Source organism: Mustela lutreola, chromosome 6 (assembly GCF_030435805.1).
Source record: "Mustela lutreola isolate mMusLut2 chromosome 6, mMusLut2.pri, whole genome shotgun sequence".
NCBI lineage: Eukaryota > Metazoa > Chordata > Mammalia > Carnivora > Mustelidae > Mustela > Mustela lutreola.
This window is the reverse complement of record NC_081295.1, coordinates 24,159,794-24,177,234: the sequence shown is the minus strand read 5'-3', so window position 1 is coordinate 24,177,234 and position 17,441 is coordinate 24,159,794. Positions and strand designations below refer to the sequence as shown.

Genomic DNA, 17,441 nt, shown 5'->3' with positions numbered 1-17,441 from the left:
AATCCACCAACGGGTTTTCACCCCTCTTCTTAACAGAACATTGCGGCTTTACAAAGGTCATCTACTCCCTCACAATCCCATGTTTTGTTGTCTGAGGTTAAAAAAAAAAAGGTGAGTCCATTCTCTTCACCTGTAACCCCACTAGGGAAGAGCTGAAGAAGTTCCCTGTCAGAATGGTTGTCACTTGCTCACACTTAATGAAAACCTGGCTAGGCAGAAATAAAGCAGAATATTTCCATCTTTCAAGACCCTCTGACAATGACTAAACTCAAGTCCTTCGTCCCTTCTGGGCATTTCTGATTATCTTCAGAAATATGACAAAATTCTCCTCAAGCAATCTCAAAAAATAATTTAGAAATGATTTTAATGGAAAAAAGTTAGAAAAGAAAGATTCCATACAGCACATAAATACTAAAATATATTGCAGCTTCAGGGGTTAGGACTGTGAGAGGAGGTGTTCTTTTTTTTTTTTTTTTTGTTCTTAAGAAATTTAGAGTGGTGTCTTCTCTCTCTCTTGCTGCTTTCCTTCTCAAGCAAACCAACCCTAGCTCAGGACTCCTTCCCAATAGATTTAAATAGCGTATTTGGTTCTGAGGAGCTAGGAGCTCTTCATTCTTTCCTCCTGATGAAAGGAGAAAACCTTGGCAGCCCTGGGGAAGAGCAATGGGGGGAGCCGGGTGAACGCTCTGGTGGGCACTAAACGCCCTTAAGATGTCTGTCCCCTCCCCGCGAGGTCCCCAGCTAGGTGTCCCGCCTCAGTCCCAGGGAGCCTGGGCTGGCTGGCTCCACTGGGCTGGTCAGATCCTGAGGGAAGCTGACCAGAACCCGGCACCGTCCCCAGCTGCCTTCAGGGCGCCCCCTGCTGGCAGTAGTGGGGATACCTCGTCCCAAAGGCAGAGAGAAGGTTCTGCCTCCAACTTCCTGAAGCTGGGGGAGGCATTTTACACCCAGAGAACAGAATAGCTGACGCGCTCTCAGACTCTTCCTTGGGCTCTTCCAGCCACTGTGTCAGGACACACACACACACACACACACCCTACATTTTTTGCCTGACGTCTTCACAAAGGGATCCATGCACTTATGAAATAATTAAAATGAGTTAGGCAATAGAATTGTCCCTAGTTTTTTTTAAGTGTTTAACAGACACGGGTGATTGGAAATGTCTGGACATGAACACACACACACACACTCACACACTCTAATTTGGAATTATGCAAAACTATGTCATTATTCACCACAACCTGAAGCAAAGCTACAATGGAATAACAAGGACCGTGTCTGTACAAGTGTGAGGCTCCCGAAATAAGCTCCCATTTGGACAACAGTGACACACATGGCCTGACTCTTTAAGGTCCATTTAGAGGAAATGGCCTGGCATGTTTTACATTTGCTGAGCTATTTAGCTGCTTGGTTTGACAAGATTTTTGAAAGGGGTGAAAATTAATTATAATTGCAGTATTGCTACAATAATTTGGTTGGCTAATTGCATTTCAGTGCAAAAACAGGCAAGGAGGAATTTCCTCCCTGGGTTATTTTCTGATATGGCAGCATTCATTTTAAGAGTAATGAGATTTTTAAAAAGTCAAACCTTAAATATCATGGCTTCAGCAATCTGTCCTGTTTAAAGTTTAATGCAAAATGAGATCGCACCTCCGTGAGAGCAGTTACACGTGAACACGGATCCAGTTTGCTCCGAGGCTTGAGATGATTAAAATCTCTCTCCCCCCGGAAACCTACTCAAAGGATCTCTTTGACATCGTTTGGGGATGACTTGAATCTGGGGGCACCAACGTTCATGCTTTTCTAGTGAGGGAGTCACCGGTGGGGATGGGTGGGAAGTTGTGAAAATCTCTCCACGAGGTATATATATGTTGATGGAAGAGGCAGGACAAGTTTTAGAGGACTGAGCAAAAAAAACAGCTCATCTAGGTTGTTGGGGGTGCTTTCTGCCTCTGCCTCTCACCATTTTCACAGGGCAGTTCTGAGTACATAAACTGGCCAAGGCCTTTTGAGGGGACTTAGCTAACTCCAGACCAGCCACAAATACTTGCAATGAACAAACTTGGAGGGGCAGAGTCATCGATCACGTTAGAATCGTGGACGACCCCATCCCGAGGCCCGATTCCGGGTAGTACCGTCAGGTGCCCAAAGCAACCCACACTAAGCCCCTCCACAACCTGATGACCCAGACTCTGTTTGTGGGCAGGTTTCCTTCCCGTCTCTGTCTTGCTTTCAGTCCAGCCACCGTTAGTGTGTCTAAAAAAGGATTTCGCTAGGAATTTTTCCTTTTTTTTCTCTTCTCATCAAAGTGGGTCGTCCTCCTCTAAGTTCTAACTGATTTATAGAAGATCAATATGCAGATCTAGCTTGGCTGGCCCCAAGGGTGTACATCGGTCCTGCGCAAGGGCACCTGGTTGAGGGGGAGGGGGAGGAAATCCCTCCTTCTCTGTTCATCGCCCGAGACCACCCCCCGCCCGCCCGTCCCCTCATCCCAGAGAAAGGGGTGCTTTTTCTAATTTGCACTTGGGCCCAGAGAGGCCCTGAGTTTTCCTTGATCCTCACACTCCCAGAGACTGCGGAATCTAGTCTTCACTCCTCACCTCCAACCGGACGCTGTAGATGTTTTTAAGGGAGAGGATATACCCATGGCAAAGGTGAATTCATTTTGTAAATATGTTTCCTCTTCAGCGTGGGAGGACGAATAAAAGAGAGAGGGAAAGAGAGAAAGGAGAAGAATAAAAAGAAGAATGGAGATGAGGTTGCCCTCTGCCTCGTAAATCGGGGACTCATCATCGTCCTTCCTTGGACACAGCTGCAAAGGGGTAAAAAATCAATTTTTTCCTATTACTCCACGGTGAGGAGGGAAAACCTATTTGTAAATGGAATTAAATCCAATGATAGCATGTCTGTGTATTTGTTGAGAGCTAGGAAAATTAGCCAGCGGTACAACTACATAATCCAGCAATGTAATAAGAAATCAACACTCTCCCATTTCAAAGCTTATCTGAGACATTTTTCTTCTCTTTTAAAGAAACACCCATGGCTAAATGTCAGTAAGACTCTTCAGCGCGCCAACACGTCAACACCCCAGTGAGGACTCTGAAAGGGAGGGAACTCCAAAGCCCCATCTGGGAGGAACATACTTCTAAATTTTTGCCTTTGCTGCTTGTGCATCTCAGTCAGTCAATAATGACTGGATATGAACTAGAACGTTCTAGAAGATAGTTTCTTCCCCATGTTGCAATCTGTGGTGCTGACTGTGGAAGAAATTCCCCATATCTGTGTAGGCTAGATCTAGTCCACAGAGACCCTAACCTGCCCAGTGAGCACTAAATCAGCAGGAGGCTGCTGGGAGGGTCTTGAAACTTCATTAGTGGTCTGCCCTCTAGTGGGAAAACACAGTACTTCAATTAAGTCGGAATAGAAAATATTTTTTTTTTTTCTTCTCTTTCAGAGAGCAAAAGAATTCAAGTTTTCCAGATAGTGCAAGGTGAGGAGGCATGTTTCCTCAGAAGACAGCTTCCAGAGCTGAATTAAGCAAGGCTCACACTGACAGGTCCCCTGGGGCAGAGTTAAAAACGTTTAAAACAGGTGGTGCTATGGTGGAATTCCCGTAAAGACAAAGGTCTTTCTTCTCACATCCGTGGAACCCTCCAGGGTTCTCCTTGGGCAGTAGCATTGGGGTCCCTGATCTCTCGTCATAAAGACAGGACCCCTACTCACAGCAACCAACCTACCAGGAATGCTAAAATAATAAGCTTTTCCATTAATTTTTGGCAAATCATTAACACAGAGGAGCCTTTCGAAGGGGCCATGTTGAATTTTTTAAAAGGCAGAGATGCACAAGTTTTAGAAAAACACTCAGTCTTTGTGGATGTTATTTTTCAGGAGAGAAGCCATTTTGTGATGGCGGCTGGATGTTGGTAAGGCAGAAGACGATCCTGAGACCTGCTTGTCTGGACTTCGCTTCCATCTTTTGAGAAACCTTCAGAATTTGGCTTGCTTCAGTTTATCAATATGGTAGCAGAGTTTCAGTGCAGGTCCCAGCTTCAGACCCAAGTACTTCATGATCATATCGCTCTTCAGCAACAAGAGAGCATTGCCGTCAATCTCCTGGTGGGACAGGATCAGAAACAAGAAAATCCAGATGATGGTGAGATCGATCAGACAGTGGCTACGGTTAACATGGGGTCAGGGCACGAGGTAAGGGAATATGGGTTCACTCAGGCACACATTCTCTTAGTCCCAAGGCAATATCTTCTTTTAAAAAATAAATTAAAGCAAAAAGATACTATTTGTTCCTCTTCCCATACTCTCCCTGAGGTCATATGACACTGGATCTTTCATATTCCTACTCCCCTGATTGAAGGAGCCAAACATAAACCCAGTTTTGTTCCCAATAGCCCCCATGTGATATTTATCTCCTTATCTGCTCTAGGGCTGAAGGAGCAAAAAGTTTACAGTGGAATTAACGTTTGTGTCCGCCATCCAAATTCAAATGTTGAAATCCCAACCCCCCCGATGGGATGGTATTTGGAGGTGGAGCCCTCAGGAATAGGATTAGTATTCTTCTACAGCAAGATGGCAGTCTGCAACTCGGAAGGGGGCTTCTCACCCTGACCTTGGACTTGCAGCCTCCCGAGCTGAGGAGTACATTGCTCTTGTTCCTAAGCCAGCCGGTCTGTGGCGTTTTGTTACAGCAGCCGGAACAGACTAAGACAAAGTATCGTCCATCAGTTAGACCCAGAAACTAGCAGTTACCCCTCCATTTAAGGTGCTGGTATGAGGCCCTGGTATTCCATCCATCACCCTAATCTCTTGCTTCTTTCCTCGATAGTAAGCCCACCGACCTTGAGCTGATTACCAAATTGCTAATTACACTTGACGAGGGATTTTAGGTGTTTGGCCCTGTTAACGATACCAGGGGGCATACAAGTAAATAATGTACCTGCTTCATCTCAGGGTTTAGCAAAAAGAACTACTAAGGGGATGCCAACCTCAAGGGTGAGGTCATGGTATTGTTTCCTATTTGTCTCTGAAAATGGTAACCCTCCAGAATGCTTGTAGAATTCGTGAACCTAGTAACGCTCGGTTTCCTCACTCAGCTACATTGTTATCTTCAGGTCACAAGAGACAAAGAGAGTTTGAGTGCTCAGACTGGGGAAAGAGGCAGTTACAGGAGTCATACAGCTGAGGACCCCTACCCTTCTGGTGCACCCAGCCAGCCAGCCAGAAGCATCCACTCCAAATCACTCTGTCGCTGGCAAAATGGCAGAGTGGACAAATTCTCATCCTTGGGCCTAATCTCTCTTACCCCATCTCCTGGCCTTCCACCATGCCCTACGACTCTGGAAGAGAGCCAGACTCCTCCCACTCAGATCCCGCTCAACATAACCCACTCTGGGATCCTTGCTTTCAAGGCCTTGCTGTCCAGGGAGCTCAAATACATCCCTCATGAAATGTGAGTGTCCGGTGAGAGGAGGAGTCTCCCCAGATCTGAGAATACGGTTTCTATGACGGAATCACCAAATAAAAGTGAGAGACAGGAGGAGAGTATCATGGTAACTGGGCTTGGCCAGAAATGACGCTCCCTCTCCTCCCCACCCAAGATGTCTACAGCCTGCCCCCCTGAGCCTGGGAGGATGTTAGGTTACCTAGCAAAAGGGAATTACGGTTGCTAAAGAGCTGGCTGGGAAAAAATAGGGGGAGTATTCTGGATTGCTGCGTGGGAGAGCCAGCTGTAATCACTAGGATCCCTAAAAGTGGAAGAAGAAATCAGAAGAGAGCATGGGAGCTGGCCGCTGGGGAGGGGCTCGCCTGCTGCTGCTGCACTGGAGGACGAGGGCCGAGCCATCCAGATACTGGGAAAGGCAGGGAAGCGAATTCTCCCTAGAGTTTCCAGAAAGGAACCGTCAGCCCTGCCGATGCCTTGACCTCAGCCCACTGAGAGCCCGGCCGGACTTGTGACCCTCTGAACCAGAAGATAATAAACCTGTGTTGTTCTAAGCTAGATGCTTGCGGTACCTGGGGATAGCAGCAATAGAGGGCTGACATCGGGAGCCTATTAAGATGGCTCATGCAGCAGTAATTATTACCTGGTTCCCCCCCCCCCCCCGCCCAATTTACCACTTTATATATTTCAGACTCTCCTAGTTTTAAGAGTCCCTGCCAACGGAAGGCCAACTACAAGCGGGGCACCGTGCTCAAGCCCTGACGTGCATTTTCTCATCAAATCCTCCCGGCGGCTGAGGAATCGGCGCTGTCCCGGTGCCTGGGCACACTGTAGGTGTGCTATAAATGTTTGTTGAATGCACAGACGGATGGATGGGCAGGAAAACAGGCATACTTAATAAAGGCCAAAAGGAGGGAACAGATGGGACAAATACCCCTTCTTAAAAACAAAAATAAGTGGTTGTTCTGCTCTGAGAAGCCTGTGGCTCCATCTGGCCTCCCTCTGAGCGGAGCCCGGGCTCTGGGTTTAGCCCACCCGCTCCTGCAGCCCTGGCTCCCTGACCCTCCGCCTTCCTTGTCCCTCCCCCAGCCCTCCCGCCCCCTCTGGGGCCAGGACCCCACCATACCCCACCCCCCCTGCCCGCCCCGCGCCTACGTGCTTTCTGAAGAGCTCCACATGTGGACCCAGAGCCTGCGGGTCAGCGTCTTTCACGAACCAGACCACATCCTCCACAGTCCAGCTGGAAGGGTTCCTGCTCCGTGGCTGCCTGGCGTCCGGCCCGTCGGGGGAAGGGCTCGAGGCTGGATGGGTGGACAGAGAAGAGATGAGACAAGGGGACGAGGGTCTCCCTGCCTCCCTGGGCGGCCTGCCCGCGCCCCACACCCCATCCCAGCCTGAGTGACCTTCTGCGACAGAGAAAGCCTGGGAGCGGCTTGTGGGGAACCTGGAGCACCGGGAGGCCGCTTCTAGAAGCAAAGGCTCCATCCAGGCTAAAGCCCTTTGTCCTCCCAGGGAGTGGCGTGCTAGAAAATAGATCTCCTTCAGCAGGCTGAGCTTCTGAGCCACGTTTGAGTTTTAAAAACCCCTCCTGCTCAGCCCTATCTCAGGGAGCCCTGGACCTCCTGCAGCCGGGTCCCTTGGTGACCAGAGAAAGCTTGCCGAGATCAACATCCCTCTGGGCCCTATAGTGCTGGGGGTCCCAAATGAATGCAGATCCCCTCTGCCCCCACTGGGGACACCAAGACAATAGAGACATGACAGAACTGAGGTGCATTTGGGTGCCTCTTTGGGGTCTCTGCCACCAGAGCTTGGACCCCCTGTCTGTGAGGGCCACGGGCAGGAGATGTGGTCTTACCACTCCGGGCGTGCCCCACGTGCCTTCACAACCCCTGCTCTTCAGAGCGCTTGCTCCAATCTACCCCACCAGCTGGGGGAACCCCTCGACAGCACAGGGCCTACTCCTGCGCCTCGATAAATGATGACTGCGCGAGCTGCACCGATGGGACAATGCCTCTTCCGGATGGCAGGTTAAAAGGTGCGGGATGAGTGGAGTGGAGTGCATCAGATGCCGAGCACTATTTAGGGATTGACTCTTTCTGGTATGTCCCAGACTAACTCATCCTCCTTCCTGGGTACCGGCTTCTCCAGCCCCTCAGGTTTCTGGAACCATAGTGATGTCTCTACTGCTACCTCTGTCTCTAGCATCCCTAAGTCAGTCCCCACAGTGAATTATTCTAAAGCTCTTAGAAGGATGCCTCTCACTCCAGATTCTCCCTTGTATCCTGCTTCCCCTGGCTGGAAACCTCTTACCAAACCCCTGCAGCCGTTTCCTGTGGGCATCCTTGTCCTGGGATCTCTTTCTTCTAGAGCACACCTGTGTACACTGCCTCAACGCTTTCCCCAGACCCGGCTCTGGCTGTGCCCCTTATGAAGGTCCCTAGCCTATGCGCTAGCTCCAGAGTGCACACTCTAGCTCAAGGTCAAGGACTCTCTTTGGTCTTAACAATTTCTTTCCTTCTGAGACAGAAGGGAAGAGCTTTGGTGCCAGAGAGACCTAGGGACAAGTGCTGGAGCACCCATGGCTAGCAATTTGACCATGACTCAGTTCATTAACTGTAAAGTGGCAACACTGTCCTCCAGGAAGGGCAAGTGTCAGGACTGGAGTGGGATCAGGCATGGTCCTAGAGCTCTTGTGCATCACATGCTCCCCAAAGGGAAGGAGGCGCCCGGCGCCCTCATGCACCCTCCCGTCCGGGCACACCCACCACGTGTCTCCCCAGCTTCCCTTCTCCATCTTCAGCTGGTGCTCTTTGCTTCCCTCTAGAAGCATTTACACTCCCACCTTTCCACAGACATTCCACCAGCCATCAAAGCCCAGGCAGACCCTTCCCAGGCAGCATGTCTGTGTCCTGCCATCTGGATGTGCCCTTCCTCTGCTTCTAACCCCCACATCTTTGTCCTAAGATGCTTTCCACAATTGCCTTATACTGCAAGTATGCATGTCTGTAACCTCCAGTTAGGTTCAAGTTTCTTGAGGATGATCATTTTCATCTTTCCCAACCCCACCCCTACCCCATTCATTCCAGAAACATCTACTGAGCGTCTCTTCCCTGCCAGGTCCGGGGCAAAGTGTTTGGTAAAAAAACGGGACCCTCTCATTACAGGGTTTATAATCACTGACGCCTCCCCAGTTCTAAGTAAATGTGCTGGTAAATAAGGCCTCGATGTACTTTGTGGAAACAGTATCAATAACTCATTCAAAAGCCTTGAGCAGGTAATTCTTAATCCTATTGTCAGGCCAGAAGAAAGCAGAAGCTCTGGACAATGAAGCGGTTTCCCTACAGAATAATTCCACGTCCAGAGATCCCGGCTTCCACTTTCCTCCTCCAGTCCCAGGGTGCTGTGGTTCCCCGCTGTCTCTTTCTTGCTCCTCTTTTCAGTGCGCTCGAGAAGGGCTAGGTTCTCCATCAGTGCTGAGCGAAGTATGGCATCGTATTTCCAAGTCTGCCCTAAAATCATAATGGTTTGCTCGAGGATTGCATTTACTTTGGGATTTCCCCTGCCTTTTCCTCGCTGGACCTGGAAGGGTCCCCTAAGGTGGGTTGGCACGGGGCATTTTGCCGGGAAACTGTTAAGGCACCCTGGGGCCATCTGAATGCTGATGCATGCTTATTAGAGTTGATTTCACTGCACTTAAAGACATCTGCACGCAACGTGGAGATGAGGAATCACGGAAACCTCGGAAATCGCATTCGCCTCGGAATCCGCCCCATTGGAGCTTCGGCGTTAATTGCGGTGATAATAGATGTTCTGATTACAAAGGCTGGAAGTCTTTCGGTGCCAAGAATGATTTTAGAGTGATCAGAGCAGAGGTCAAATCGAGTTTCCTGTATCTGATAGGAAAAGGGAGAACCCCAGACTGATTCAGGGCATCATCCTGGGGAGCCTAAGCTCCTCGAGCAAGGTCAGGGCACTCCTTTGCCAGGGGCCCCTTTGGGGGCAGCAGGATGCTGAGCAAGAGGACGGGGGGAGCTTGTCTTTACTGAGGAGGCTCTCCAGGTACTGGCTGTGGAGGGAGGCAGGCCAGTTGGAAAGTGGCTCCACTCCTGGTGCCCGGTGTTTGCTGTGGGCGTTTTTCACTTTTCCAGGATGGAATGGCAGCAGCTGGGCCTGGCTTGGGAGCCTGGCCGAGGGGGCCTCTTATCATACAAGACCGAGAGCAGCAGGAAGCCTGTCACACCTCAGGAGTCGCTCAAGACCCAAAGCACATAAGGTCGCTGTAGAAGGAAGAGAAATGGAACTTTCCAGCGGCAGCTTTGTAAAGCCTTTGCGGTGGTGTGTGCTCACAAAGATAATAAATACGCTAGCTCCCCACGTCCCCCCCCTCCCAGTGGATGTGAAGGTGTCAGGAAGACAGATGGGTCCAGCCTGACACAGCTGGGCCAGGCGGAGGAAACTGGACAGCAGAGAAAAGAATGTGAAAAAAATCTCACTCCTAAAGGCCCAGGGCATGCAGAGTGAAGAGGGAAACCCAGTTGTGACTGGGTGTATAATTAAAGATGGCGGCGGTTATTTCTAAAGTTGTTCCACATGCACCAGGGACAGAATGCCTGTGCGTCAGTGCTTAGAGCAACCCCTGGCACTGTCACAACCCAGGTCCTCACACTGCTGCCTGTTGAGTCTCTGTGTCTCACACATGCCCACAACCACATACATAATCTCCTTTGGTTCATTCATCATTCAAAGAAAAGTTCTTCCCCCAGGATGAAGGAGCCCTTGCCAAGCCTTGGCTCACTTCAGCCCCTTCCCATGGAGTGTGGGCCCCATTCTCCTTCTTCTGACTGGGTGGTCAGTCTCTCTGTCCATCACCCAACACCTAACCCCCGAAGAAGCAAACTCTAATCCACGGGAAGCATTGGGGTGGCAATAACAATGTCATATTTACTTCCTTTCTTGATTCGGAAGGTTGGACTAACTGTGGTTGGGAATTCTATAACATGGCCTATTTAATGCAAAAGTTAGGAAGCTTTTGTTATCTGAAAACCTTATAGTTCTTGGTGCTTATATCTAGGATGAGAGACAGGGACGAGCTTTCAAATTTTTACCCGAGTATCAGGAAAACCCAGGGAGATGTCAATATGTCCCCTCAGCACTCACTGGCAGAGGCCATAGGAGCAGGAGGCCAGGGGGAGTCCTCACGTTTCGTCATGCCGGCCCTGCCCACCCTCCTGCCTGCAGCCCCCTGCAGCTTTCTGGCTTCTGTGTTTTAAACCATTTTGATTATCACCACAGGGGAAAATCCATTTTTAGGTCCCTTCTAGGGCTTATGACTCGGGTCAAACCCTCCTGAAGAGGTACAGTTTCTTACCACCAACTACTTACATCTGGGATGCAATTTCAGAGCAAAAATAGAGCAGTTCCTTGGGCAGAGGGAAAACTTACTAAGCCTCCAGAGGGCCCACAGCAAGGACCCAGCCTGATAGGTGACAAATGGGCAAGGAGGCCAATGACTCAATTCAGCACAGCTTATCTCTATGGGTTCCAAATGGGTTTAACTGTGCAAACTCGGTTCAAGCAAAGCATATATAGAACCCCACTATGCAAATGTGAAGAGGCCCTGGTTGGGGGGGGGGAGGTGCTGGAATCCCTCCCCCCCCCCAGCCCCTAAAGCCTCAGAGGGACTCCTTGAAGCCCACTGAACATAGTTTGAAAATCCCTGGGGGTAATTTTGAAAGATGCTGGCTTTGAAGTCAGTTAAAGTAAAATCCTGGCTTAATACTTGAATCTTATCTTGATCTTCACTTTATCTGTATTGTATATAATAATACCTACTATAATAATATATACATCCTATAATAATAAATTGTAAAATATAACTTATAGGAAGTCATAAATAATGTATGGGAAGTGTCTGGCTCATATTTACTAAATGGCTATTTAGTAAATGCCTCAAACAAGCAGTCCCCTTTTCTGGGACTGTGGAGGACTGAGAGATGAGCAAGGGACCTCACGAAGCTGGGGGTCTGGTTCCTACTGTAGGGCAAGAAGGAGGACATGCTGGAGATAAGGGAACAAAGTGCTACAGAAGGAAATCGATGGAATGAACATTTTTAATTGGGAGGTGTGGTTGAGACTGTCGATTGTCTCCCTAATATCTTTTTTCCCTCTTCTTTTGTAACAGAATCCCCGATTTCCAGCTGGGATCACGTCGCTTAGAATAAAACCCTATTTCCCACTTTCCCTTGCAGCTGGTGGTCACGTGACTATGCTCCGGCCAATGAGATGTAAGCAGAGCGGAACCCCTGTTTCGGAGAGGTCGGCACTGCCCTCCGTGCCCGTATTCTCCCCACCCGCTTCCTTCACCTTGACGCTAGAACGACCATAGCTGGCTGGCTTTCTGGTATCTGCGGTTCCATTTAACATACTGGTTAAAGGAATCCTTGGAACATTCGAGAGTTAGTGTACCTACAAAGGGTGAATACTTTTATTTTTCTTCCGTGGAACACAGAGGCTCAACGATGGACTTCAGGTGCTATAACCTGCAGCCACTTTACTCTGAGGAAGCTGTGATTTTTTAATATCCCACAGCCCAGAGTGGTCCTGCTAATTATGAACCACTCTGATTTGCTGGGTATCAAAGTTCTCACTAATATTTCTAAGTTGTTTAAGAGACAGCCAGTATTCAGGATAGAGTTAGTGATTTGCTTGGAGTGGAAAGTAGCCTGTGGGCTCCATCTCTCTGATTTTACCTGAGCCCTGAGCAAGTGGGGCTTTCCCAGGGAGCAACCCGAGCTCCAACAGAAAGGGCTCTCTCTGAGAGCTGGTTCCTGGGGAGGGTCTGGGCCTCTCCTCAAGGAAGACTCCTCAGATAGCTAACCAGGGTGTCATTCCAGGAGAACAAAGGGCTGAGGTAGGGATGAATATGAAAGACAAGAGGGTTGTTGAAGCTGGATGGGAAGGAAACTACCTTGAGATCCTTTTCAGGGGGTCCACGACTCCCCTCATCTGGGGGTACCAGACAGACCGGAATGGAGCAGACAATTACTCAGCTAGTGGCAGAAGTTCTCTTCATCGAAATCGTGCCTTCTTCTTACTGCTTGAATCCTACAGGTAGGACCTAAGGCTTGATACTCCACCAACTTGAATGGAAGAGAGAGTAAATACCTCCTTTTGAAAAAGGGTTAACACTCTTAGGATTATGAGTCAATTCAATCAGGGGATGTCCTATGATCACTGCCCTGAGAAAATGGGAACTGGGTTGAGGAGAAGAGGTGGAGAGGAAGAGACACGCGAAGGGCAGAGGGACACCAACATGAGAGTTTTGACAGCCAGGGGCAAACCGTGCGGGCCCTGGCATCATGGCAGGGGCACAGAGATAATGGACGTTGACTGGACTACTCTATACCAGATGTTACAAACTCTGCGGACAAGCCTAGGAAACAGCTGGGCCCCCTCCTTTACGTTCCAATGTTGATTTGTGCCGGATCTTGTTCTCTGCTCTTGTTCTTAAAAGTCAGGTGGGAAGTGTCTCTGTCCACTCAAATCTTTTGCCCGGCTGATGGCTCGACGTGATAACGTTGGGAAGCAGTCTGCAGGACGCCTCTACATTTGCCAAAGCCCCCTTGGCTGAGAGATTCTGCGCTCTGCCCCCAGAACTGCCTTTCCCTCCAGCATTTCCTGCATACCTTTCTGTCCTCAGCCAGGAGAGGCTTGTGCAGGATGGGGGAGGTCCTTGAGGGGAGCACGTGAAGGACGTTGGACCGTACAAAACAGCTCATCACTGTGGCTTCTCAGGGCTACTGGTAGAGAGAGCTGCGACTCAGAACAAAGATGTGGCTCACCAGGGAAGACAGACAACCCACTTGGAGGCTCCAGAAGGCAAGATGGAGACTCCCTGACTCCTCCTCGGCCTGGGGCCTCCTCTCTTCGGCAGTTTTCAGGCGCAGAGCTGCTGGGCTGTGGTCTCTGGAGAGGTGTGCTGACATGGTCTGTGACTGCTGATGTTTATTGAGCTCTTACCATGTGTACGTCTTGCACTAAATACACATATGAATTTATTTAATCCTCCCAACAAACCTATGAGGTAGATGCTATTGTTACCATTCCAATTTTACAGGTGAGGAAACTGAGGCACAGAGCAGTCCAGACTTGCAGAAGGTCATAAGGTCGGGAAGTGTTGGGTCCAGGATTCCAGCCCAGTGCATCTGGTTCCACAGTCCACGTGATTATCTACTATGCTCTACAGCCTTTGTTCAATAATGCAATACTGAAGCTTGAAAATGATTTTTTAAAAAACCATAATCCAAAATGGATACCAAGCTACCCCTAGAATGAGAGCCCTTTTGTGCACTACATTCCAATGAGGGATCTTTAACGGATGAGACTGAAGCTCATTCTGTCTAATGAAACCATAGACAGATTATAACCAGCATTGTAGAAATGTGTAACTCTGACTCTGCCCATGTATTTGTATCCTGCAAAGGTCACCCACTAAACAAGAGACGATGCTTTACTGACATCTCATTCTTCTATTTCCTGGCATAGCGTTGATCTATACCTTTCAGATTCCCTTAGAGTTAAGTGTGGCAAAATGGCCAGTTCTTGTCAATGAAATATGAGCAGAAGTGACATGCATCGTTTCCTGGCTCCAGGGAAGTGTGTGCCTTCCGTGCTCACTCTTTCCCTTTCTACTCACTGGGTGCTGGGGGCACGGAGACCACAGGGGATAGCTGGGACACAAAATGGACAAAGCCTGAGTCCCTGAATTGGGGTGCATCTACCAACTGAGAGCACCCACCTTGGACTCTTGAACAATAAATGAATTTCTATTGCACTTGAACCACTGTACATTTTGGAGTCTATTTACTCCTACAGCCTAGCCTACTCTAATACACCACTTTCTTAAAAAAAATACTGTGGTCAAAGGTTGAAGTTAGCTGCCTTTAAGAACAACAAAAATCCACGAAAGGGCTTCTGATTTCCCAGTGTTCCCGTGTTCAGACAGCATGGTTTCCCTCCCCTCCCCACCCCCATCCCCCTACATGCAGTGATCCCAGAGCAATGGCCGAGGAGGTTAAAACACGGGGAAGCCAAAACATGCATTACATTACCACATCTGTTTCCTTCGAGAGAGGTCCCGTTTCTCTTGGGGCTGGAGCCTGGGGGCCTCAGCCCAGGTGCCAACGGGCCTCCAGAGGACATGGGGCTGGAACGGGGACCATTGGCAGTGGTGGCCAGGCCTCCCCCAAGATGGCCATCTCCAGAGTTCTGCCTCTTGCAGTACAGCGAGGAGGAGGTGGGGAAGGAGCCCCTGTGGCTAAAGGCGGAGGTGGAGGGGTCCACGCTGTAGCGGTTCATGCCTACAGGGTTCACCAGGCACTCCTCAGTGGTGGCTGTTTTTGCTAAGCAAGAAGGCAGGACAGAGAAGCAGAGATCAGAGAGCAAGCCAAGAGGCTACCTGACAGTCTTGGCAAATGTTTCCCCTGCAGCACCAGTGCCACTATGTGTGGGGATGAGAGATGAGGAAGAATGGACCCTACATCATAATCCCAAATAGTTCACCTCTCAACAGATTAAGACACTTGCCTCACCAACAAAGCATATTATAGTAAGGATGAGAGATGTGCCCCTCTCTGTTCAGAGGAAAAAGTGATTACTTTGGCTATTGATGATTTGAAAGTAAAATTCAAAGGTCTTTTCCCTTTCATGGTGTTGCCCCTCCAGCAGTCTCTACCAGCTTGTCTGAATCTCCCTGCTCTCTTTTCTCTTTGCCCACCAACACTGCCCTCCTCACCCAGCCCGGGATGCTTGAGAGCTCAAACAGGATTCACAATGTCCCTAAGTTAACAATCTGATCTGGGTGGTGACATAAGGGCAATGGTACTTCCTCCCCACCTTCAGTCTCAAAACACCTGAGGGTACTGCCCTTCCTCCAGAGCTAATAAACTGGGGAAACCAATGCTGATCTGGTCAGCCCTACAGTCCTCCATAAACGTAAAACTTCTGTGCTTTGAAAGATAGCAGCAAAAAAGTGAAGAGATTACCCACAGAATGGGAGAAAATACTTACAAATCATATATCTCATCAGGGACTTGTTTCCAGAGTAACTCAATAAATGTCAATAAAAAGACAAGCTAATTTAAAGATGGACAAAGAACTTGATGAGATCTTTCTCCAAAGAAGATATACAAATGGCCAACAAACACATAAAAACATGTTCCCCAACATTAGCCATTGGGGAATGCAAATCAAAACCACAAAGAAGTAGAACTTCCTACTCACTAGGATGATTACAATAAAAAGTCAGATAATAACAAGTGTCGATGATGCTGTAGAGAGAGTGGAACCCTCATACACAGCTGGTGCGAATGTAAAATGGTGCAATCTCTCTTCCTCAAGTGGTTCAAACTAGAGTCACTCTACAACCCAGCAATTCCACTCCAAGATATTTACCCAAAAGAAATAAAAACATACATCCACACAAAAATTGGCACATGAATATTTACAGAAGCACTATTCATAATAACCCAAAGGTGGAACTAACCCAAAAGGCGATCAATTGATGAATGGATCCCTGAAATGAGGCATATCCACACAATGGACTATCATTTGGGCATAAAAAGAAATGAATACTGATACTGCAACAGTGTGAATGAGCCTTGAAATATTCTGCTAAGTGAAAGAATCCAATCACAAAAGGCCACAGATGAAAGTGATTCCACTTCTGTGAAATGTCCGGGATAGGCAACTCTATAGAGATCAAAAGTAGATCAGTGGTTGCTGAGGGCAGGGGAGGTAGCGGGGGTGGGGAGAGAGTGCTAGCTAAAGGGTATGGACTTTTTGAGGTGTTGAAAGTGTTCTGCCATTGTGGCTGCACATTTCTGTGAATATACTAAAAGCCACTATGTTGCATTCTTGTATGATCTATGAATTATACATCTCAATAAAGCTATTTAAATAATTCATTGCCAAAGTCTGGTGTTAGGTGTGAACACATTCTCAAGAGTATTTTTACACAGGCAAGCCTGGCCACCACGGCTCTGGCCACCATGGCACAAGCCAGCTGGGCAGCCTCAGTGTACTCATGCTCTGTGCTTTCTGCTTCGTGGCCAGTGGAGGGCTGCAAGGTGTCTTCAGGAAGCCGGAACTCCACACCTTCACGTGGATGATGTCTATTGCATCTCTTCCACCTGAATCAGAAGACAGCAGGAGGAAGATTCTAAAAAGGACCAGGCTACAGAGCTATGTATGAGGCTGCCTCCTGAATGGAGTGAGGAAGAGGAAGACAAACACTGAGCACCTACTATGCGCTAGCACCAATACAAGCCAGTTAGCAGTAAAGCTGTCGTTATATTCCTTTTATTAAAATGTTCTCAGTATCTGAGCTACTAATCCTTTCTGTGTCCCTAGTGGCAGGTGCCTTGGTATATGTGAGGAAGCTACTCGTAGTGTCTGGTATACAGAAGGCACTCAATAAATATTTATTTATTTAATATAACTGTTAGCAATGAGGTAGCCATTACACAGAATACACATTACAATACAGATTCAAAGGTCTATATATAAATTCGTCATGTGGATTCGTGATAGACAATGATAAAAAAGAACTAAAACATTAATTCTGTTTATTCAGTATTTTAAATCGAGACTAAATATATCTATGTAGTTCTGATAGTGATGAGGTAGAGAACGCAGCTAATTCTCCAATCTATATCCGTATTTTCCACTGGAAAATACAGATGCGGATGAAAGATTGTCCCCCTGTGATGACGTGCAGAAATGGGGAACAAGGGAACATGGACTTTATTGGTTGAAAAACTGCTGACGACCATGGGTGAGATCAAAGGTAATAAAAGCCAGTTTCTGGGCTAGGATCCAAATGAATTCATCAAAAAGTAAAACTGACTTGAGAGACCCTTAGGCAATAGCCCTCCAGCCGGCACAGGGTTTACCAGTTATCCCGGAGACAGCGGGTGAACAACCATGGAGA

The 17,441-nt window shown here is 48.3% G+C and overlaps 1 protein-coding gene across 11 annotated transcripts in view; it reads right to left on the bottom strand.

Annotated features, from left to right (window-relative positions):
• Nucleotides 1–347: 347 nt before the first annotated feature.
• Nucleotides 348–17,441, bottom strand: part of SCML4 (Scm polycomb group protein like 4) — a 99,576-nt gene continuing 82,482 nt past the window's right edge. For 5 of the 11 annotated variants that reach the window (XM_059176943.1, XM_059176947.1, XM_059176949.1 and 2 more), the window contains 3 exons: nt 14,563–14,853; nt 6,608–6,753; nt 458–4,113 (listed from right to left, as the gene is read on the bottom strand). In XM_059176943.1, coding sequence (XP_059032926.1) covers nt 3,988–4,113; nt 6,608–6,753; nt 14,563–14,853 — 563 coding nt within the window. In that variant the 3' untranslated portion in view covers nt 458–3,987. Of the gene's footprint in view, nt 4,114–4,621; nt 4,714–6,607; nt 6,754–14,557; nt 14,854–17,441 lie in introns of those variants that run through there. The other 6 variants (XM_059176946.1, XM_059176948.1, XR_009354514.1 and 3 more) reach the window with 6 other exon arrangements.